The sequence below is a fragment of the Corvus brachyrhynchos genome, unplaced genomic scaffold (assembly GCF_000691975.1).
Source record: "Corvus brachyrhynchos isolate BGI_N302 unplaced genomic scaffold, ASM69197v1 scaffold832, whole genome shotgun sequence".
Taxonomy (NCBI): domain Eukaryota; kingdom Metazoa; phylum Chordata; class Aves; order Passeriformes; family Corvidae; genus Corvus; species Corvus brachyrhynchos.
The window spans coordinates 198166-223740 of record NW_008236798.1 but is presented as its reverse complement, the minus strand read 5'-3'; the positions used below and the strand labels follow the sequence as shown (position 1 = coordinate 223740).

The following is a 25575-nucleotide window of genomic DNA, read 5'->3' as shown; positions in this document are numbered from 1 at the left end:
TTGTGTTGAGAAGTAACAGCGCTTTCATACATAGGAACTCTTCTTGACTAACTTGAAGTCTGACAAATTCCTGTGGGAGTTGCCACATGGATAGACACAGGGAATAGAATGATGATTCTTTCATCCTCTGTCTTACACCCAGAAAAGGTAAAAAAAATAAATTAAAAAACATGAAAACAGAGACAAAGAATGACTCCAGTCCTACCTGCTTGAAAGAAAGGTCTTGTTAGCAGTTTAATTATCACATTACAAAAATTAAAGATGAGACTATACACATATACAATTTTCTGAATTTTTTATTTCAATGCTAGTTTTTTTAATTGTAATGAATGTGCTATTATTTTGAATGTTTAATCTGTTACTGGTGCCCAGAAAAAAACCAAAACTTGGAGAATATCAAAACTTAATGCTAATCACCAAAAGTGCTGGGAGTTTATTAATTAAAAATACCCAAATGATAAAAATACGCAAATGATAAAAATACCCAAATCATAAAAATACAAAAAAATACTATTGTATTTTAGATGTTGATAGATTCTTGCATCTCTGTAAAGATTTCAAAGCGTAGAACTGAAGACAAACCTGAAAGTCTATGGAAAACTTGCTCTCAGCTTCGGCAAAAACCTCTTCAACAAAATACTTTGTAGCAACCCTAGCCTGGTACTTCTAGTAGCAATGATATTATTTTGTAGCATGCCATGACACTAAAGAAACAGTTAAAAATGTTACATGCCAAGTAAACAGAGACATTAATACAACCTCTCCTAAACTCCCACAGAAGTAACAGAACAAATCACACAGGAAATACATAAAACTGCAGGGTTTTTTGCAGCACTTCAATACTGCTTTTCTCTTTGTGATATTGGTATACTGAGTATATATTATTGCATATATTTATTAGGAGAGTATTTTCAACTGAAATGACTGCAACAATAGCATTACAAAATTTCTAATCTAGACTGAATTCACTCCACATTAACCTGATGATCCAGTAACTTGGACTAATTTTAAAAGGTTGCATCCCAATCCTGATGAATTAGGTACAACAACAACGGGAAGATTAAGTTTTCCTCCCCCACCTGCTACGGGGTTCAGATCAGCCTTATAACCTGACTGCAGATAGTAACCTCAGCAATCAAAACAGAAGATATTTTCCATTAAAAAGAGACTTTTTTCAATGCATTAATTTTGTTGTTGTTGTTGTTATTTAAAGCACTACTGTTATCTTGAATGAAAATTATTTCACTGTTGTTCAATATCTGATATCTTGTACCAGCTTTTAAATGACATAAACATAGAAATTTAATGTATTAGACCTGAATGGGCTTGTTTCTACATCTACTTTAAACCTTCCTTTCTAATACTTTCTGGTAGCATCTTTTCCTAATTATTATGTATGAAGAGCAATAGCAGCTTTCAGGGTTAGCAGCTTAAATGCTGTTCTTACCCACGTTTTTAGACACTGCAAAATGCAAGCAACAGGAAGTCTTTGTAGGGTGTTAACACTATGAAATCTTTGTCAAACTAACACTCCCGGCTTTCTTGGTCTGAAATTGATGCTACGAAACACGTCCTTCCTGAGAAGAATAACAACTCCGTTCACTATATGACAGCTTGGCTGTGACACAAGCTTTGGATTGTGGTTCCATGGTAATTATGAAACAACTATGGTGTGTGATGACCCTGCAGAAGGAATTTCCATTATCTCTTTCTACCTCTAGGCACACACTCCTGTGATTCTGGCATTAGTGCCTGAACTCCTATGTGGTGAGTCATGTCAGGGATCACCACCACCTGCTAATGAATGGCTTTTTCTGGGGTAATTCTCAGGCATATAAAGTCCTTATCTGTTAGACAGTGCAGCCAGAGAGAGTTTGGTCCAGCTTAGCCAAAGTCATGGGGATGCATGACCAGGACAGTTAACTTTTCTGGCAGTGTTCAGCAGTTACCTTTGCTTAAAGCGAACGTGAAAGTACAAGCTTACATATCATTGTAGACAACAAAGTTGTTTACATTTTACTGATCTAAAAGCTAACTTATTTCCCAATAAATTGTTGCAGCTACAATTTAGTGCATCAGTCACCTCTTATATCTCTTTGTTTATAACATCTCTAGTATGACCCTGAGGACATGTTCTATAACCAAGAGAGGAATATGTTGTCAGCAACCAGTGTAGATGTTCTTGAGCTGACAATAAGAAGCTGTTTCTGGTGGATTATAATCTGGGTTCATAAATCGCAACCCTATTCTAAAGCAAAGTACTTAAGGTCCTCTTCACAAGGTGCCAGGAGTGGTCCACAAGTGGCGTGATACTCTAAGACATGACATTACTGCATAAACCCATCTCAATCTATGTTTCTTCTGAATGTAACCATAAAATGTATCAGACTATGCTGGGACAACAAGACAGTCAGAAGTTCTTTCAATCTCATCACTTCTAAGTATTTCAATTTGTACAGCACAACTAAGACAAATGGGAGAAGAGAGAATTCATTACTCAACAACCTCACAGTGATTTACAATCATCTGGAAAAGGTCAGGAGCAATAGGGCCAGCTCTACTGAATATCTTCTATAAGAATTTCACTGGGAAGATCTTGCATGTCTATATATTTTAAAATCAGGTGTCTAAATCTTCTGCAAATCCACCTCTCAATCCTTAAACAGTATGTCTTAAAAAACACCTGTTTTACTTTCAACTTGCATCATAGCAGTTCTTTTAGTATTTTAAGAAAAAAAATAACTAAGAAAAATGTATTAAGGAAAGATAAATATAGGGATTAAACTACATTTTACTGTTACTGGCAATCTCCCTATAACCAAAGAATATAAAATTCCAAGTCTGAGAATATTAATTTGCAGATCTGGAAAACTGACAAAGACTGAAATGATGGTTATCTAAATTAAACAGCATAGTGAAGGAAAATCCAAGCCAAAAAGCCCCTTCCCCTCCCCAGCAGAAAAGCGCAGTCTCATGTAATTTTTCCTTGATATTGAAATTCCTTCTTGGTGAAATTTTTTTTACCATTTTCTAACAACAAATGCACTTTTCTAACAAGAAATGCACTTTAGATAATCATTTTTATCAAAAAGTGTCACAAATGAGAACGTAGGTTATATGCAAACTATTTGTGAAAACCACCCAAAAAAAAAACAAAAACCAAAACCAAAAAATTACAGTTCCATTTAGTAAACATTAATTTGAGTCCAGTTCAGATGAAGTAAATCTTCTGACATCATTATTATTTTATTTACTATTATGATTTTTCCCTTAGATAATTAAAATACTATTTGAACTGTTTTTGCTAGAGAGTGTACACAGAATAGTTGGGGTTCCCACAAAACCCTTCCCAAAGTTACTGAACTTTGATATGGTCAGAGGATTTTGCTGTTAATTTTGAAACAGAACAAGTAGTGAATGAAATCTTGACCTCAGTGGAGTCACATTACCATTGGCACATAAAAGTTCAAAACGTTATTCATATAATACAAGAGCATTCTACTTACTCATTTAGGATTAGATCTGGTGCAAAATACAACATCTGACCACTGACATGTTTGTATGATCTCCACCCCATTGCAAAAACCATTAGACTCATCCAGGAATACTGGATAAGGGTTATCTGATCATCGATGTGCAAATTCCGAAAACCTGGAAATGAAATTAAAGATACAATATTTCATCATTCTCATTTAGACAGCCGCTAAGTAGGTATTTTGAGATTACAAATCTGAGCTACCAAACTGAGAACACCTAGAAAAACAAGAGGTTTTGGGGATTTAGCTCTCAGATATTTAGGTAATAACTGCCTGTCTCACTTTGATAGTTAACCTCTTGTCTTTTTGTTCTCATCCAGTATTTTGAAATGTTAAAACCAAAATTTATTTTTGCAAAAATGACTGTTTCAAAGAATAGGGATGCATCTCATTTTCCTTTGGTAAAAATATGACAGTTTGTAACATGATCACTGTAATCAACTCTCATTTAATATCGATAGCTTGAACATCACTCTTCTTAACACGAGATGCAGCTGTCATACAAAAACATCCTTATATAAATACCTTTCTTGCATTCAGCTAAAGAGAATCATATTCAGTTGTGTGCTTGTGTTTGATAACTTTCGCTATTTGATAAATTTAAAGATTGCCACAAATTATCTGAGTCAAACTAACAGCTTTCTGCCACTGAAAGCAGTGCTCCTGTTCTACATCACGAGGTCCTGTTACCTCCTTCAAGCAAACTTTGGCACTCATGCTACTCTTCAGTGAACTGGTTCAGTTCATGAAGACATCAGAAAACTACAGAGGGTTAAAAAAAAAGGTTTCTTCTCATTTAGTGAGATGAATCAATTCACCCAAGAGGTCTGGTAAGTGCCAACTGCAATGGGAAGAACAGTGATAGAGACTATTGCTTCCTGCAGCAGCGAAGTGTCACACTGAGCTCACATTAAACTGTATTTTCCAGGCTTTCTGCTCAGTATATTGATTTCTATATATCCCAGGGTGACCAGGTTGATCTCTATCACCATAGAGCACCCATACTTACATCACATGGATTTCTTTTTTAATCCAGTCGTGGATCTTCATAAATTTAGTTACTTCTCATTAGCAGTGTTTGTGAGCTGCTTAGTTCTAATTGCTACTATTTGTTAAAATTTTTCTTTGTTACTTTCAAGACGTCTTTCTAGTAATAATAAGAATAAATCAGAAGCAGAAATACAACCTTTTTTATATCTGAGAGAACCAGCATCTCACTGCCACATTAATAAATGAATAAATAATAGAGTAAGAGGGGTTGGGGTAGAAAGGCTTCTATAACAATCACATATAGGAACTCTCTGAGCTCCTGTGGTTTCCTGGAGTAAATCTAAATATTTGAATGGATTCCTTCAAATGTGCCTCCCTATTAAAATGTATTTGATTAGTTACATTATCTGATAAGTGGAAGCTTAATAATTTTGGAATTTGTAAAGAATTAATTAACAGGCAGTCAATAATATTCTCTTTAGACTGCTTCTCCAATGAAATATTTGTTTAACTACAATTCACTACTTATAAGAAATGGTATTACCTGGTAGCAATTTAGACCACTTGACTACACAAAGAAGTTGCCTCTCACAAAGATGATTCAGACTGGTCAGCAAGGAACTTGGTGTTTCAGGTTTTGTATTGTCATAACCAGCATAGACAACTTCTGGCTCAATGCCTCGTAAAACACTTATCATTGGAGGAAGAAACTGTATTTCTTGATTTGGAGAAAAGGACAGCCTCTGGGTTAGAGACTGGCTCTCATCTTGAAGAGTTGCTGGCTGCTGGAGTGCAACATCTAACGTTCTCACAACCTTAATTTTGTTAAACTTTTTCAATTTTCGACCTGAAAAAGGAAATTGTTGATCTGTTAAAAAGAATTAACCAGTAACACTAGTATTTCCCACTAGTGTTGGATTACACTCTTAATCTATACAAGGAAACTAGAACTGTCTTCAAAATAAGTTTTCTATTTTTTGACTATTTATGTAATTGAGAAATAATCATGGAAAATTCCTAAGAGCTTCTCCCTCTGTATCATACTCCCTTCACTAAGGAATGAACAGCACCCACCCATTAAAATTACTGTCATGAATTCTAGGTTACAGTAACCTCATAAAGTGTTTTCTGGTTCAATTCCCACTGTTCTGTCATACGCCAACAGCTGAGCCAGCTGGCTCTACAATTCAGTTTCTATTTAATGTCAATTAAGTATGCTGCTTCTTTTACTCTCTAATACCCCAAACCAAAAATTTTAGTAATTAATTACTACACAATTAATTACTACACACAGAAACTCCTTTCCTCCAGTTCCCTAAAAGCATTTCATCTCATGTCTGAACCCTGTTTTGATGGCCAGGGGATGAGTGAAAGACCCACAAATACTGTAAAACCAGATGTCAACACTTAGAAAACACTTCACTTTCTAAAGCATAATTTCCCTTTCTCAGAATTTGCAATTGTTATTTCCATACTGCAGTGGTATGAACAACACTGACTAAAACAAATTAATAGCTGAACTGCTTTCCCAAAATAAGCACAGATACTTGTGGTATGGCTACGGAAATATATACAGCTCTAGGTAGCAACTCTTCAAATTTCTTTCATGGAAACACTCTGGCAGTGCACCCTATAGACACAGAAAACCAAACCTTCAGAGGCTCAAAGACAATGACCCTCAGTGACATACTACAAGTTTCAACAAAAAGGCATATCCGTGCAGAAGTGACTACATGGAATACATTTGTTTTAAATAGATCCTCAAAGGTGATGAAAACCCTTCTAGATCATTAGTTCTGCCATACAAGTTTGGCTTAGGGAAAAAAGGGCCAAAAAATGCAATAAAGATACTGACATTTAGGGTCTGATTTACATGACAGTGGGACAGAAAGGGACATGGGGGTGGTGGCAAAAACAGTAACACTCATCATGCAGTGAGATCAGGGGTCATGTTCCCGTAACTTAACCGTGGGTTTAATTAGTTTAGTGTCAAGTGCCCTAACAATCATATGCTCATTTTATCATTTGTGGTAAGAACAAAAATATTTCTGATTAGAGATTTCTTACTAAAGAACCAAACACAAAGTTACATCTTATGTTACAGCTGAACCAAGAAAAAAAAAGCAAAACAAAAAACCACAAAAGAATAGACAATTTATTATGCCAAAAGACCCGGAGCCAATTTCTGTCATAACAAAACTATACATAGTTGTAGACATGCTGGGAATTTCCCACTAAGTATTGTGTAGGCATGAAGGAAAAGAGAAGGAACAATGCATTTGATAGTTCATAAATAATGATTTCAGGTATTTTCAGAAATAATGGCTTCAGATACTTTTACAGTTCAGAGAACAAGTAAAGAAAGAAACCAAACAGAATGCTTATCACATGGAAATGTTAGTAGTTAATAAGTACCCATGTTTCCAAGTGACTAAATGTATCAGAATTAATGTCACACTGGTTTGCAGAATTGCTTATGTGTTTATTGCTAATTATGTTGCTTAACAGCCACCAGCAGAACAAGTCCACTTGTTACCTATCTACTGGAGAGTTGACTGTTAATAACTCACAGCAAACTTTCCCATCTACAATAAGGAGACCATGTCAAATTAATAAAAACTCTTAAGGACATAAGGAAAATGAGAGATTTCACAATAGCTTAGTTTTTCATTTGCTCTTTACAAAATACCCAGGTAAGTTTGTGCTGTAAGATAAATAAATGTCTCCACTTAGTTCTGTAATGGGTAAATAATACGAATCCACTCTGATAACTACTTTTCTTAATACTAAAACCTGTCTGTGCATATTTAAACAGCACACACATTTTTGTAACATTTTCATTACTTCATTTCAAGATAGCCAACCACTCAAGCAGTTTTTTAGTACTCACTGTTCCCCTACCATGATTACTCTGAATGTAATATGAACACTATGTTTACAGTGTTTGTGTTCTAAAAATAAAAAAAATAAAATCTATTTAATCTCACTATCAAGTATATTATGATTTTCTCCTTACTACCTAATTCTGTAATTTAATATTTTTGCAACTAGGTATGCAGAATCATGCTGACAATCAGACATTACTGATGGTAGACATTTTATATTAAAAGGACTGGGTTTCCAGTAGAAGTCTAACATCTCACTACCCTTCCCCTTACCCTGTAATGAGGTGAAAAGCATCAATGATGTATTATTCTTGACAGAACACTATGACCCTTACTTTAAGGTCACTATGCTCTCAGGTTTTGTGTAGAAAAACAAGCAATGCACACCTTAAGGGGGGTGTATACAACATAAAGAAACAAAGCAGCAAAGCAGAAGTAACACATCTCGGTTTTAATAAACTCTTTGATCCTACCTCAGAAAATATTACCTGGAAAATAAATTCACCCTTTTCTGCATGTAATCACTACACTGCAGACTGAAAGCTGACTGAAACAATGAAGACCACAATAATTTATCAATACAGCTGAACAAGGAATCTGTGATAATCAGCCTGGGAAAATTACAAATTCACTCATAATAAATAAAAGAGTTGAGTACTTGTTTATTCCAGGACCTGATCCAGCTACCTGCTATCTTATTAGGTTTAAGATTAGAAAGGGGATAGATTAATGTCTCAAGTTATGAGGTTATAATACTCAAAGACAATTAACACTGTCACAGAGAATGACAAATATGGTACTATGAAAAGCATGTTTTTATTGATACTTTCCTTCTAAAGATTAAGAAAGAGGAAATAGCCCACATAGGGAAATAAATTTCTGAAGCTATTTGTTGCTAGTCTATAATTTACTTACAACAGACTTACAATTTCTTTTAAAACATTTCAGGAGTTTGAAATTGTTTTGAGTTTAGGGTTGAGAAATGGAACTGTAGTCTGTGTAATAAAATATTACACTCTTACCTATATGGTTGCCACTCAGTGACATTCAATGTGTATTCTCTAAGAAGTAAGTTTAATTTAATTAATATAGTAATTTTTGGAACCTTATCATTAATATCCTGTAAAATCGTAGTATTTCTCAAGTTAATTAAGCAAAATAGCAGCTCTGCATTTAACTCAAGGCCAGCATTAAGAAACTAAGTATCAGAGGTAAAAGAACAAAAATATATCCATCTTAAGTTCTAAATGGCAGAAATCACAAAATGCACAAAAAGTCTTGACCTATACAGGCCATAAACACAAGAAGAGATTTAAAGTACTGCCGATTCCGATTCATTTAAACTGCTCAAGGATGTCTCTAAGTATTTAATTTGTTCCAAGAATTGGAAATTTGTGTATGGACATTTCTCACAGAATCACAGAATTCCAGGATGGGAAGGACCTCAAGGACTATCCAGTCCAACCTTCCTTGGCAAAAGCACAGTCTAGACAAGATGACCCAGCACCTTGTCCAGCCGAATCTTAAAAGTGTTCAACAGTGGGGAGTCCCCCACTTCTCTTGATAGATAATGCCAATGGGTAATTTTTCTCATTGTGAAATATTTTCCTCTTGAGTCCAATTAGAATCTCCCCAGGAGTAACTTATCCCTTGCCTTTTCCATGTGACTGCTTGTAAAAAGGGAGTTTCCATCTTCTTTGCAGTCATCCTCTAAATAGTGGAACACAGGGATAAGGTGTCCCCTAGGCCTTCTTTTCTTAAGGCTGGACAAACCCAGTTAAAGAATCAGAGAACCACAGAATCATTTAGGTTGGAAAAGACCTCCAAGACCATTGAGTCCAAACTTTGATGCATCACCACCTTGTCAACTAGAGCACCAAGTGCCACATCCAGACTGTCTTTAAACACCTCCAGGGATGGTGACTATCACCTCTCTGGGCAGCCCATTCCAAAGTTTAACAACCCTATCTGTGAAGAATTTCCTCCTGATGTCCAAGCTGAAACTCCCGTGGCACAGGTTGAGGCCATGTCCTCTCATCCTGTTGCACATTCCCTGGGAGAAGATGCCGACCCCCATCTTGCTACAGTCTCCTTTCAGGGAGTTGTAGAGAGTGAGAAGGTCCCTCCTGAACCTCCTTTTCTCCAGGCTAAACAACCCTGGGTCCCTCAGCTGCTCCTTACAGAATTTATGTTCAAGACCCTTCCCCCACTCCGTTGGCCTTCTCTGGACATGCTCCAGCACCTCAGTGTCCTTCTTGAAGTGAGGGACCCAGAACTAGAGATGACTCGAGAGGGACTCAAGATGTGGCCTCACCAGTGCCGAGTACAGAAGGACAATCACTGCCCTAATCCTGGTTGCAACGCTATTCTTGGTATAAACCAGGATGCCATTGGCCTTCTTGGCCACCTGGGCACACTGCTGGGTCATGTTTAGCCTTTCCTCATATGACAGGGTTCACAGCCCTTTGATCACTTTGGAAAATTATCCAAGCCCTGCAGGACTCCATATATGAATCATACTGAGTTGATCAGCACATCAAGTCATGAGTAGGAAACATTGCTCATGTGATACAACAAAGGAATAATAAGAAATGGCAGATGAGCAAAAGGAAGAAGGGTAGCAATAACCATAGAAAGATTGTTATGATTAACAGTCTACCTTGAGATTTTATTTGTAGTTTGAATTTTAAATCTTCATTTACTAATAGTATAATTTCACTCCAGTTTTCTTCATTTTTGGTCTACATTTGTCTTTTCTTCTTCGTTCAGTATTAAGCACTCTATTTCAGCCTGCATAAAACAATTAGCTTCCTAATCTCCCCAGAACTCTTGACATCACTAAGAGCACCTGAAATAGTACACTTAACCTGAGGCAGCTGACAAAAAAAAAAATAGAGATGCCACAGTCACAGCTCCACTCAGTATTTCCTTTTTTCCATTGCCCAGCTGTTCTCTTCTACTTTCTATTTGCTGACAGATTACTTCTTTCCAGAAGATGGTGTAGGTGGGGATATCAGCGCAGAGATCTGATGAGATGCCATGTCCCTCTAAGAACTAGAGAAACTAGACTGCACTGACTTCTCAAATAATGGGAGAGAGCTTTGATTAGGTATACTTAGGAGAAGACTAAGCAACACAACAAACTAGCTAGATAAAACAATCTAGCATTAAATATAAAGAGAATATTTACGCTTGCTTTGTAATAGCTGAGAAAAAAGGTGATCGAAAAAGGTGATGAGAAAGATGAAGATTTTACTCTATTCATACCTGATAGTAATAAAGTAAAAGTCAGAGCACCTTCATCCTCAGGTTTTGTAGGAGGACGTAACATCTTGATAAGAGGATACACTAATGAGGACCTACCATCTCATCAATATGGCTGCTAAAAGTGTCCAAATTTTCCTGTTTCTAGTACCTACACCCAGAGAAAAATGTATATATTAAACAACCCTATTAAAAAACTAGCATCCATAAATGCACACAAAATGTAGAATGGAGTCAAGCCTGCTGGCGACTTTTCCTATGTAGCATTACTATGCAGAAACAATGCTGAAGCAAAAGGACTAGACAATGATAGTGAGCCATCTCACACTCTTCTGCTTGTTCAAACTGCTGCCTGTGATGTTGAAACACATGGGGTTTAGTTGTTGGTGTTATGCAGGGTATCATAAATGAAAATTCAGGTCAGAACATCATCAAACTCTCAGCTGAGTAAAATTCACAGCCAGGAATTAATTTTTATCTGTATTAATTTATGCCCATTAGAATTATAGAATGGTTTGGATTGGAAGGGATCTAAAGATCATCTAGTCTAAGCCCCTTGCCTTGGGCAGCTATATATTTTAAAGATCAAATTGACCAAACCTTGCATGTTCTCCCAAATTTTAAAAGGCAGGCACTACATCTTTTCCTGAGTCTTCATTCTTACTCTGTATTTTCCACAGCCTACTCTGGACCTCTGCCTCCTTGGCTTTCTCCTCTTCCAATGCTGGGCAAACAATGCTTTAGGTTCTGCCTTTGTAGTAGTACTGTTTCTCTACTGCACTGCTACTCCAGCTTTAAAACACCACTTCAATCTGAGAAGGATCCAAAGACATGTTCTCCTTTTGTCCCTCTCCCCTCAGCCCAGTGGCACCAACGTGCTTGTCAGCTCCATTTCTTTTTTTTTACTGAGAGGTGGCACTGACTGACCATGTAAGAATGACACAATGGCCGTGTGTGCAGAACACTCCAGCTCCATGGAGCTTGCATTCAGCTTACAGCAGCTGGAAACACAGAACTGTGCAAACTATAAGTCTGAAAACTATATATATGTTTTAAATTATGAATGAATGCTGATCAGCAAGATAAGGAAATGATGTACAGTATATAGTGCCAGCTCTTCCTTCAGGGATAAAAAAACAATACTTAAATGTGGGGGAGGGAACGCAGGGGAGAGGGGGAGAGAGGCAGACAGATAGACAGAGGGCTTTGATGTGCTAAAATAGATTATATTGGAAATAAAGCAGCTTTTTGTCCTTCCCTTTTAATTTTTTTTAAACTCCCTTTAGGAACATATTCTTTCTATCATTTTTATATAGCCATTTTTTATAGTGTAAGCCATGTATTTTCAAGCTTCGTGCTGATCCAAAATATGAATAAAATACAAGGAAAAATAAACATAATTTCCGCCTGTTAGCACAGCAAAACTTGCTGTGTGACTACCTGATCATACACCATTTTCTCCCTGTAGGTATTCAAATGCACAGTGTTCAATTTCATTTCATGATATGCAAAAAAAGCCCAAATCTGTTAGAGAAAGAACTAATACAAAGATGGGATTTCCAAGCATCTGGTATGCAAAGTCTGTAGTATTGGTGCAACCACTGCCTGGCCCTCTCTTGTGGAACAGAAGGATACAATTTTGACATGTACTCAAAGCAATGATGGACAGCTTAATAGAAAAGAGAAAGGGACCGTACTGATTCCTGATTTTAGTGTCAATTTGAATCTGCTTCTTTATTTTTTACCTAAATCAAATTATCTGATCCAAAATTATTAATAAATATACACCAAAGACATAACTACTTTCCTTTCAAGAAAATGAGTGTAAGGGTACACAGAGATTCCTACAGAAAGGTATTTTTGTTTCAGGGTTTTCAGACTCACTAAAGAAAAATTCTAAGAAATTATAAAACATTAGGTAATTCTTCCAAAAATAACATTTGAATGTGGTTCTTTCCTTTACATTATCAAAGTAATGTTGTTTAACCTCGACAGACTGAAGATAGTGTACTTGACTGCCTACTTTTACAAATCCACTTGAAAAACAGCTCACCTCCCAGGACCATACCAGCTTGACAGCACTTCCTCAAGCGACATGCTGGGCAGTTCTTCCTACGGATTTTATCGACTATGCAGTCATTTCTTCCAGCACATAAATAGTTGTGCTGCCCTGTAGGCAAGAGAAAAACAGGATGAATACTACATTTTCTAACATGACAAAATTATTTCTGTGTCTAAATGTTTCAAAAATAACTGAAGATTCAAAAAAGTGTACTTGAACCATAAAATGAAAACTCTTTCATTTTACTCTACCTTTTGACTAATCATGTTATTATTTGAATATAATGTTTTATTTGGCCTGTTTAAGGGTGAAACTCCCCATCATGAAATTCCAAAATAACTAGCAGGCAGCATGAACTGCTTAAATTATTGTACTTACAATATTTCTTAAGTAAATCAAGCATGACGACAGACCATTTGTTTCTTTAAAACTTCTTTTTCTTTGAAGTTATTGATCCTGTTTTCAAAGAACATAAGTAAATTGTGCTTGGATTGATGTAGAGTTTCTGACAGAAAAACAGAATGAAGAAGTTGGGGCAGTGCAAAAAAAAAGTCCCTTAAGCAGAGTAAATGACCTCTGATGGAGAAGCAGCTCTATACTAACCCTGCAGAAATACCAGCAGACCAGGTGCAGCCAACAGAGCCAAAAAGAACAAATAGAAGGAGGCTGTAACTCTGTGGTTTAGGTTATCCTAGTTTATTGTTTAATTCTGAATGACTTTGTTAGAAAGAACCTGGCATTACTATATTGAAATGGAATCCCTTCAATGAAATTAGCTTTCAGCAAAGCAAAAGATTAAATGGAATATTGTGGATATGGACCTCCAAATATAACAGAATTCAGTACCAAACCTTTTAAATTTTCAGACTTCTAGACCTAGAAAAGAGTTAGCACTGAACCATGCGAAACAATGCATTTGTTTCTGTGCTAACATTTTAAAAGATAAATAATTTACTTTTAACCATAACATTAAAAACAACCTGTTTGTTTTTAGTGAAAGAAACCAAATTGTCTGAAATTCATTTTCATAATGATTTCTTCTTTTTTTTTAGAAAACTACAGGTAAAAAAACCAGTTGCCTCACACATTGCCTGGCAACAAAAAAGTCCTTAGTAATGTTTTAATCAGAAGAAATTCTCATTTACTTTCTCCCACTAATTCTAATCCTGGACTCCCTCTTACAGGAAACATTACCACAAGTAGACAAATGAATAAAAATCTGTCTTGCTATTGGCAGCAGACCAGTAAGCAAAACACTTATTTTGAACAATTCTTCCTTGGGATTACTTGTAGATTTTCCTCGTCTTTCTTTGCCTTTATAAGCTACAAAAAGCATTCAGTCTTTTTATAAGTGACAACAATTTTAAAACTCCATTAGTTTAATTAAAATCCATGAAGATTATCTCAGCTCTTTGGCGTTCTAGGGCTTTTATGCACACCTAATTTACGAAGGAATGCTTAAGTATAGTTAAAGTTTTGTTTGTTCTTGTCTTGTTTTGGGGTTTTTCTTTGGTTCCCTGAAAGAGGATTTCTTCTGGACCTCTCTTCCAGGGAATCGGTTAAGTCTACACAAGATGATATGAATCCATATAAACCTTGTCCTGCTTATTAAAAATCTAAGACTGAACAACACTTTCACATTTACAAAACAAATCGTAATTGAATCACAGTTATGAAAACTACACTTCCATGTTCATATGTTCTGAAGTTTCAGATTAGACAGGATTGAATAGTCTCTCTACCCAGTGTATACCAGGCCAGAAATGAAATCTGTTACTAGAATTTGGGCACAGTAATATTTGTTTAAAAGCCAAAACACTGCCAACCCAACCCTCCCAAGGGATTATGGTGACAAAAACTCAGGCGCTTCTTGATGCTTAGTGTTAACAACTTTGTTGTTTTCAAGACTATTAAGAAACCACAGTCATATCCTGCCCTTGACTTACACCTTCATGTGAGTTTTCTGCTCCACTCATCTCTATCCCACATTTCCCTGACACCTTCTGTCCCAAGGTGTATTCCACTCATTTTGATTCAGCTGCAACTTATTTGGAAAACATGTAAGCTTCAATTATTTGCTATTTCTCTGTTTCATCTGCAAAGGATTTTTATTATTATCATGGTCACCTGAGTGGATCTCATAGCAGTTGATTAATCTGAGTAAATGTTCCCATTTGAAATCACTTCTACCATTGTGCAAAGCTGGATTCTGAGAAACTGTTACTTGCTTGGCATTAATACTTTAGGGACAGCAGCCGTCTGAAGGAGAGACTGGGTAATAAACAAACACATGCCATATATTTGCCTAATTTCAAAATGATAGGAAAATATTTAGTTAGATGAAGATGTCTGGAAGGTCTTTCTGGGATGATAAAATAATTATTTGAAAATATATTTGCTACAGTTCCATCTTCAGGATCATTTAGATTTGAACTAATTGTCTTCAATATGGGAGCATTGCAGTTATACCAAATGAAGTACCCAAAACCCCCTGCAAAACCCCCTATCAAGATAAAATCACCATTCAATTGGTAACTTCATGTTCAGTATCTTTTCTATGACTACTATCATTATAACCAGGAAAACAAAAAACAAAACAAACAACTGCATACTCAGAAAAAAACCAGGGTAGTAGTAGTATAGTCACTAGAGCACAAGTTTGAAAGTAAAGGTTGGTATTAGCATTTCTTACAAAAATATGAACCTAGGAACTTTCTGGCAATTGCCTCATCTTCAGAAAGCTTCATCCAATGTTAAGTTTCTTATGCATGCTTACTTTTCACTATTTTTTGAAAGTGCACATTGAGGGTCACTCTTGATATACTGGGTCATAACCAGCTTGATTTAGAAAATACAGAGGTGATTTCATCTGTCGCTTAAATGTTCCAGATTCTTACATTTTTCTTAACTTCCATCAAAATCCATTTGTGTTAGCAAAGGTGCAAGTTCTAATGTAGGCAGGCAAACACAATTTTAAGTCCTGTAATGACTACTGCTATACTGGGAGGTTTTTAATCCAAATAGTGCTGGAAGTAGCACATACAATATCTTTACAAACTGCACTACTAACTTAGCTTACTGACATGTTGTAAGCCCCTTACAATCACTCCAGTAAACTCATGAGCTGCAGAGACTTTGCAGATGTACAAAACATGGAAAACATAAAGCTTTATCTGCACCTGGTGTATCAGATGAAGCAATCAGTTATTTGGGTAAGTGCATCTGTGCTGAACTGCTGCCACCCTGCACAGAAGCAAAGCACTTGTTTGCAAACTTTCAGTTCCTTCTATCTGCAAAGAGTACTATCTCCACTCTTTTTTTCTCCCTCCCAAATGAGATTCTGCCTCTTTGTACCTCTCTTAACTGCCACTGCTTTTGTATAAAACCATCAACCTCTGGAGGACTGTTCTTTGCAGAACACGTGGTGTTTTATTTAGCCTAGTTTTAGATTTCTGTCTAAAGCTTGCAGATATCTATTGCATCTCTTTGCAAATAATTTAACTGCCAAATGTCTCCCAATATCAACTTTTTGCTTCCTGAAGGCTAGCCTCAAGGTTTTGATCAATAATTTTCTAACAGTATGTTTTACCTCTTCAAAAGTACCAATTAAATAAAAAAAACCCAAAACAACACCAAACCCACAATGGAAGCTGACAATAAACATGGGTTTGAAATTTAAAAAATGGAAAATAAGTTCATCTGTATACCTAACTAAACATAATGGTGCAGATGTAGCTTTTGAGTAAAAATCTGACTTCTGGAAGCTAAGACAATAGACTAGGCTAGTCCTTAGCTTGTGGAAAACCTGACTTGTCAGAGCAAATACAGGGTAATTCTTACCCTGAACATGCTCTGACAAGACAGGTTTTCCACAGCTAGGCAAACAGTCTGGCCTAGTTCATCCTTGGTAAAATGGGAAATACAACTATATCGACTTTAGCCCAGATCTAAATGTAACACTCTTCTATTTACACTGTTTCAATGTGCAAAACAGCAAATATGGGTCGAATTTATGTCTCAGGATGTGGTTTTATGAGATTTGGTCTTGGAGAACTAGGAATCTATACTACACAGTCTCCATGTCCCTGTATGCCATTCCATGCTATTAGTCTCCAAGATTCCACACACCTCAAATAATGTTGTTGGGGTTTTTTAATTTAATATCAATTTTATTTCTGTGTTAATATTTTCTCTAAACATAAAGTCCCTGAAGTGAGACTTCTGACTCTACTTATCCAAAATCCACATCCCCCATGGACTTTACCATGCATAATCTTTTGATAAAGATTTACATTTCCCTCTTTGCCTATGGAAGTAAAATTCTCATTTTCCAATCCTAAGTAGGTGTCAGGACTTCTACTCTGTTGCATATATTGGTATAAAGAAAGACCTGCTATTGATGCAAGTCTGCTCCACAGCAGAGAATTAAGGATTCAATGGACCAAAGAGGACAAAGAGTGGAAAGCAGAGGAACTTGTGAATATATTCCATCCTGGAATCTAACTGAAATAATGTGGAATTTCTTTCTTCATAATAATATATTTCATACTGAAAGAAATAAAAATGATTGTTTATAACACTTTTGACTGATTCTTTCCTCCTCTTGTATACTGATCTCAAAATCTTCCTGCCTTTTGCTGTGAATCCTGCAATACTATTGTCTTTTTCCTTCCAAAATCACTTCTCCGAAGAGAAACCTCTGAAGAGAGAACACTTTTTAAATGATATCTACAAAACAGAACAATTAAATGTAGCTATCTTGTTTTCATTCATTTCTAGAGTGAAAAATTACAATCCTGTTTTTTAATCTTTTTACATTTCTCTGTCTGTTCCACCATTTTGACCAAGAAAGAGAAAACAAAACAAGCCCAAAACCACAGAAAAACAAAATGAAACAAGATTAAGTCATAATTCATGGAAACTATAATGAGCTGCAAAATTAGGAATACTGTTTCATATTGATTTTCAGTTGGTTTGCCTAGACTGTTTATCACTGCAATGCCTTGAAATGCATAAAATCTTGGGAGTCTAAATATGGGAACAGACAACAGTAAAAATTTTCCACAGCTAATACCCTTTCAGGAAGATATGGTAGCTTCTACAAGTCACTATTTCCAGTTCTTTTTATGGCATTGTGTCACAATTGTTCCTTGGTCATAATTTCTAAGTAATTAACTCCATCAGTGACATAAATATGTAAAATGATGGAAGTGTCAGCATTTTTGTCAATAGGGGGTCTATTTCTTACAAATACAAAACATGGGATTTGGACACAAAACCTACTTGAAAAACACACCAACTATTTCAGAGGTATACAGAACTATGGTATCAGTTGTTCTGCTTTTGAGCCCTGAGTGTTATGTTCTTCTATCAAGATGAGACTCTTTATATTTGCATTTCAGTCATCCTATCACTCTAATTTTAATGGAATTATCACACATTGCCATGTTGAGTTTTTCCGTATATATTTTCCTTATATTCCTTGACTTGTCCTACAGCTGAACCAGTGGGACAGGATCATGCACTATGAGTAATACAGATGGAAAACCACAGAAACATTAATAGCAGAAAAAAGCAATGTGCAAAAAACCGAAGTATTGCTGCCTCTTGCTTGAAACACCCTAGATTAATTTGATGCTATTTGATTAATTAGATTCTAAATTGTAGACACCTATCAAAACACTCCTAGTGGTACATCATGACTACTGTGGAACAAATACAGCGATGGACACCATCAAACCCAAATCTACTTTTAGCAGAGGACAGTTTTACTATAAATACTTACACTTTATATACTTACATCAAAAAATTTATGAATATTCTAATACTTCAACTGAGTATGATTTTTATATGTGAAATAATATAATAACATCTATAATACCTTATATATAATACTTAAGCAATATGAAATTAGTATTTCATATGCTTATTATATTTCTTTTATATACTACAGAACTGAATTAGGTACCTTGGTGATATGGCTAGGACTCATATCACCAAATGCAAACAGAGTACATGGTCATCTGATACTCCTTTACACTCAGTGCTGAGAAAGAGTTAGTTAGAATACTGCCATTTTCATCACAAGTACATATTAGAAATAAGTCAGTGAATTTCTTCCTAAAATTTCTTGTTTCTCTCCATTCACTGTAAAATGAACTTCAGATGAGTCCAGGTTACTCACATTGTGCATTTGGGAAGTTAGAACAGAGTATTAGCAACCCTGAGCAGGCAGTTGGTGGTGCTCTTCAAAGCATGCAATTTTACACTACCTGAAATAGCTTCTAATCCACCTGAAAAGATGTTTAAGATAATATACAATACTGCTTCTAAAACACTATGTAGAAGTTAAACCAGAAATTTTAATGGTTGACATTTCTGCAGCTGTTCTAAGCCATGTCTATTAGGAAAACAGTGGTAAAGTCACTATTAGAGCAGTAGGAAGCCCAGCATTAGCACAAGAGCCAAAGCACTTCACCGTTGTGCCTCATATAAAACAATCCATCAAATTGCTGCTAGTCAAATTGCTGGACAACAAATACTTTTGAAGTGTGATGAAGATACATAATTATGTATTGATGCAGATTTTCTTCTTTCCATTTTCATGATGTAAATTCTTTGAACTCACAAAAGTGACATTTTCCGTTTGTATTTTAGGCTCCTTAATAAAGCAATTTTGTACATTTCAATTTGGAAAATCACTTAGATTTCTGTACTTTAACACATTTTGGCCATGTGCAAAATAGAAGAACTTCAGTAACATCAAATCTGTTCTATTGAGTGAAAAGCATTTTTATCTCTCAACCTGCCATGTCTATGCTTTGTGTGTTTGCATGTTTTCTACTTCATGAAAATTTCATCACCATCAGGTTTACAGTACATGCTGTACCAAATGCTGATCCCAAGATCCAGACTGGAATGTTGGATTAAAAATTAGAAAACCCTTCAGAGTTAGGAGAAAAAGGAACTTTTAACACCAGCTTCATCAACTTTACTGCTGAAAGGGTCTCTACAGTATTGTATTTCTCTCTGTTTTCAAAGAGCATTTTCTACTAGTGGTTGGCAGTTCTTTAAATACTTGGCATGCTGTACCATTTTATATTCTTTAGCTTTGGAAAAGCACAGCTGTTTAGACCAGCAATTTTCCTTATGCATAGTATTTCACTCTGTACATAGTGAATCACACTCCCATCACAAAACTAGCATAACACTGATAAGGTCAGATAAACTTTATCAGAAAGTTTGGTTGAATTCATGATCAACCTTCTTACTGTGTAGGTGTAGCTCATCATCAATTACTGCACAGAACCCCTCCATATACAGACAGTGAAAAAATCTCACGGAAATCCAACTTTCTGCCAGTTTACCAAATTCAGGAGTCAGAGAGAAGAAAAGTTCACACTTGGTCAGCTAAATATTGAGCTTGTTCTCTGATGTCATTGATGCAACAGAGTTGCTACCCTGACCTTAAAGCACATATCAACACTAGACAAATTCTATACAATCATTTGATCAAGTTTGTAACACATTCTCAGGTATTTAAACAAACCAAGAGTCAGTTTCTGACTGATCTGCTGTAATATCATGTATTCATGTTGGTCTCAAAGTCTTCGGGTTTGGGTTACTGCTTTCCTTACATATCAATAATATAAACAAAGTGCATACATAAATACAGAACAAAAATAAGAAGTGAGAGTTTATGATAGGAAAAACAGCATTCAAATTGTTTTTCAGGACTTAGGTAATTTAAACTTTTCATTAGTAAAACCACTGCAAAGGAGACACTTCCAGCAAGAAGGCAAAAATGCAGATGAACAAGAAATCCTGTGTTAGCAACAGTGTAACTCCAGAATCCCAACTCTTAACACTGGGTTCCTGTTCACGGACAGACATTTTACCTTGGTGCTCCACAAGCATTTTGATCATAGCTGCCCTGCATGGTTTTGCATGAAGGAATCTTTATAAGACATCACTAATGACTGTTTGGCAATTTAGTCCAAGAAAAGTAAAAGTTGATATCGTGATCTTCATTCTCCTCATGCCCTGTTAGAAATATTCTCCTCTATGTTTGTAATCATGAATGAGATATATTGGTAGCACTTAAATGATGCCTGATCACCAGCGGCAAATTACTTTTCAAATACAGTAATTCTACATATTTGAAAGCATTTTGAATATTATTTCTGAAATTTTTTGATTTCTATCTCCAAAATGCTCATCACTCTCCGCTCACTGACAGGAACAGCAGTACCCCATCAGCACATATAAATATAAATATAAGAATATAAATAGTAGTACCTTTCATTTTTTTCATTATACTCAAAGGAGATCTTTAAAGCATTTTTTAAAAGCCTCGTAATTTCTTTGTACATTAAGTGAATCTACAGACTAGTGGTTATTTGTAAGGGTCCAACAGAAAACTTCTCAATGCAAATAAATATTTCCTAGGAAAAAACAACCCAGTATCTTCGTCTCTTTTCTCCTCCTCACTTGCAGTAGTAACTTTTTAAAATATCTGCTATACTAGAGGTTCCCAAAGAAAGGACTTGTCTTTTTGTTTAACCTACTTCAAGATTTTGACTTAAGAAAAATACGTTTATTGTATTAGCACCAACCTTTTCTTCATATATATAGCCACATATGGGGAACCAAGAACCCAAAGGACAGAAAATACCTACAAAATCATATATTTTAGAATTTAGTGCCAAGAAACGTTTTAAGTAATCTTTGTGATCCTCACACAACTCTGACCCCTTGTAAAGTTGTATGTGTATGTAGTAGTTACATTCAAATGTATGATTAATTCATAATTAGTATATACAGTTTTAAATGATGGTTCAGTCTGAGTATTTTAAATAATCTGTTTTTATTTCAAAAAAATTAGATATGGGGAAAAAAAAGAGTTTTCTGGATAATTTAGCCATCCATTTTATTCAAATGGAAGTACTTAACCAATAAAGTATTATCCTCACACCAGGGAAGGTAAAATAAATGGTGTCTGAATAGAACAATTTCTGTGAAAAAAAAAATTACAAAAAATACATAGGCTGTTTGATTTCAAACAGCAAATGCATCTCAGATTACAGAAATAATTAAAATAGAAAATAGACACTTTCCAACAAATGTAATGTCACTGTATTAAGTACTTTTTTATCTATGCACAAAACCTTGTAACATACAAAAAACTATCACAAGACAGAGAAAATCCATGAAATACCCAGCTATTTCCAAACATGTTCTAATTTCTCATGAAGATCAGTACTGTATGGAAATGATATGAAAAGTAGAGTTTTGACCAGGAATTTTTACTCACAAAATGTAACATCTTATTTGCATGAATTATTATTAAAATACATGTCTGTAGTAACACTAAAAATTTAAAAAGGTAAATACTGCCTTTACACTCTGAGAAGTGATGGGCAGTGAGACATTTCATGGAAGAAATATGTCTCAAATTTATGCAGTTGCCAGTGTGAATTTTAAACAGTATTTTCTATTGCATTTAAATTTCTCCTCTGTTTCTTCCTACACAGGAGCAATTTCCCACCATTATTTCTGATATGAAATTTTTTAAAAAGTACTTAAAGTTCATCTAAAATCAAGTATCTGTCAATAAATGGGATTGTTTCAGTACTGGTAATTCTATAGTGTACTGTAATGAAAGCAAGAAGTCCATCGGTCCATCTCTAAGGAACCCCCTGTAGTCTTGCACTTTCTACACAAAAACAAGTTTAACAGTATTTGGTTATTTTGCCAATGCCCACAGTGCTCGTGCCTGACATTCCTTCCTATCAGGTTAAATAACCTGTATCTTTTCTGATTACAGTCAGGTTTCTGATGTAGTTGTACATTCTTTGAAAATCCTTACTAAAAAACTCGAACACACTTCCCCACCAGACTCTCAATCTGTAGAATCATTTAAAAATTAAAATTATGAAGTTGCTATTTAAAACATAAGAGTTTTGTTTATGTAATGGCATTGACCTCTCATTTGTCTCTATATACTTCTGTATTCTCAACTTGGTAAGACTCTGCAAATACAGACTTTGAATAATCTGTGAAAAAACTTCAAGATGTTCCTTGTATCAAGTTATATTCCTTCTTAACATTTCTCATTAAAATACTTCTGCTGAACAGTAATAAGTTTTTGAGCAGGTTCACCTACTGCAAAAAGAACTGGGTACTAAATAAAAAAGAGATGACATCTAAAACTGACAGAATCAAATTCAAAGAAAAAATTACAATATTATTATATAGGTAAAAAGCAAAAATAAAATTTATTTTAAAATACAGCACTCATAAATTACACTACACTCGGCATTAAAACTTCATCTCACTGACTTTTTTTAAAAAAATATTTGGCTGATTTAGCAAAACATAACAAAAAAATGTGAAGCCAAACCAAGAGATCAGCTAGGAGTCAGAGAAACTGAAATATGTTCCTGAAAGTAACTTAAGAGCTTTGCAACCTAACACAAATGTTTCTAGTAGTTTTCTCATGAAACCCATTAAATGTGTTAGAGAAAACATGGCACTGGCTCAAAAATTTACCTAGCCCACCAAGTCCACTTTGCAAATACTTAATGTAAAATAAAGGAAGAACGTGAGCATATGCTTAAAGTAGAAAGTAACAGCACTGTGAAACAAAAAATCTAATTATATTATTTTACTAAGCATTTACTTTTCCAATATTCCCCTTTTTTATTTGGAGAGAGATAAAGTCTATAAAGCTGAAAAAACTATGTATCACAACAAGAAAATACATGATGCATTTATTTTTATTTTAAGGAATCTTATCCATTTGAACAATGGTTTTGTTAAATATACGGGAGAAATTTGAATATCCTAGTTCTAACAGGATCAGATAAAAAATCAAAAAAGGAGACAAAGCCTAAAAAGTAGAAGGATTTGTTTTACTGCTTTATCTGTTGAACTATATAAAATTATCTGCTCTTTTATTCATATTTAAAATTTCAGTGGACAAGGCATATAATATAATCCAAAAAGAAAAAATAAACATAGGTATTGCTACTGTTTCAGTAAACTTCCAGCCTGACTTTGCAATTTAACAACTATTTGGAACAAGTCAAATGCATTTATTGTTATTATGACTTGAAAGAGTTCAGTGAAATTTTAAATACTTCCATAACTCGCAGGAAGCCAAAACTCTGCAACTTGAAAGCAAGAAAAATTTCATGACTTCAAAAAGTGAACAAAGCCAAAATAAATTCTTCTCTGCCTAGCATTAGTTCTTACCCACAATATTTTCCTTTGAACACCATTTATACTTTATAAAACAGGTTGTATAATACACCAAAATTTTATTTAATTCTTCCTACCTGGAAAGATTAACTGATAAACAGTAAATAATAAATAGAAAAAAAGTAAAGTAAAACAAATAATACTAGAAAAATCTATTAAGGAAGAACTTTTTCAATATTCACTGTAATATTTAAACAGAGTTGACAAAATAAAAAAAAAAATCACTACAGGGATAATATTTATAAAGTTGAGCAATAAATAAGCAGTATGTCCTAGCAGTGTCTAGAAGACATATTTCAGATAATTAGGAACAATGGCATCATATAGTACCTTCCATTGCCCTTTTAAAGAAGACTTTACAACTTCCACAGGTAAGTACTCCATAGTGGCAACCTGAAGCCTCATCACCACAGATGAGACAAATCTTCTGGGGTAGCGATTCAAAACTGAACTGAGAACTTTGGCTGGTTTCTGTATCTGGCCTTGAAAACAAAAAGAATTAAAAGAAATTAAAGATCTAGCTTTGCACAGTTAACTACTTAGCTGAATTAATGAGTTTTATATCAAAAACTTCATTTTAAAATTCATAATCAAGATACAGAAGGACAGGAAAAAACGAACGTATGATTGCCTTTCTGCTTAATGGTTTGTCTCTTCTATGGTACTACAAGAAAGGAGTGCAAAAAAGCATAAAGTTATATTTTAATCCATTTAGCAAAAAAAGGTACCATCTAGACATTCTGTTAAAATGTTCACCTTCCTCAGATCAACAACTCTTGTGAGTGAAGTCATAGCGATGACGTTTTACTCCTGCACAGAGATAGAATCAGATAGAGATGGCCATTGAGTTTCAAAGGCCTCTTTCATATGGGAAATATGAAATGTCATTTCAGCTTAAAAAATCTTTACTAATCAGTTTATCACCCCCCCCATTCATCTGCCGTGTTCTCAGCAGTAACTAAGTCTGATGGGGATATCAATGATATTTCCAATTCGTCTCCAAGAAAAGGCAGACTAATCTAGGTAACAACTGTATTTACTAAGAGAAAGAATTTCCATTGAAACTGTACCATTGTATGCACTTTTTTTGTATCTATTTCTAGGTAATGCACATCTCGGTATCATAGTACTCCATTTCATTCTAGAAAATCAATATACAAGTGTTTCAGTTTCAGTTTTCTTTTTTTTGTGCTTTTTGAGGTTTGGAAATTTTTGGAAAATACTTAGGTATTGATGAATACGGTATCGCTGCCGGTGGGAGCAACCTAGAGAACCTGCACGCCCTCTCTGGAGCCGGGCACCGGCTCGGACATCGGGTGGCCTGAAGTCCCGCAGCGATAACAAACCATTATCTCCTGGAACGTCATCGTGCCCAAAGCCGCGAGGTGCCAGCTGCCGAGCTGACACTGCTGGTCTCACACCGCCCCGGGACACCGCGGCGTGGTCAGGCAGCGCAGGCAATGGGAACGGGGCTGCAGGCACTGCCTTAAAGCCCAAAAACGCCCCCGCCGAGAGAAACGTCGCCCGTCCTTTCCTCGGCGTCCCCTTACCATTCTCCCGAGGCGCCCGCCGCGCA

At 35.4% G+C, this 25575-nt stretch overlaps 1 protein-coding gene across 1 annotated transcript in view; it reads right to left on the bottom strand.

Annotated features, from left to right (window-relative positions):
* The window catches only part of PGR (progesterone receptor), a 32230-nt gene extending 6661 nt beyond the window's left edge, over nt 1-25569 (bottom strand). Inside the window, exons 1-5 of the mRNA XM_017727963.1 lie at nt 24330-25569; nt 12729-12845; nt 5071-5373; nt 3507-3651; nt 1-131 (exon numbers count right to left, since the gene is read on the bottom strand). Of these exons, the coding sequence (XP_017583452.1) occupies nt 1-131; nt 3507-3651; nt 5071-5373; nt 12729-12845; nt 24330-24336 (703 nt within the window). The 5' untranslated portion in view covers nt 24337-25569. The remainder of the gene's footprint in view (nt 132-3506; nt 3652-5070; nt 5374-12728; nt 12846-24329) is intronic.
* Between the last annotated feature and the right edge of the window lie 6 nt (nt 25570-25575).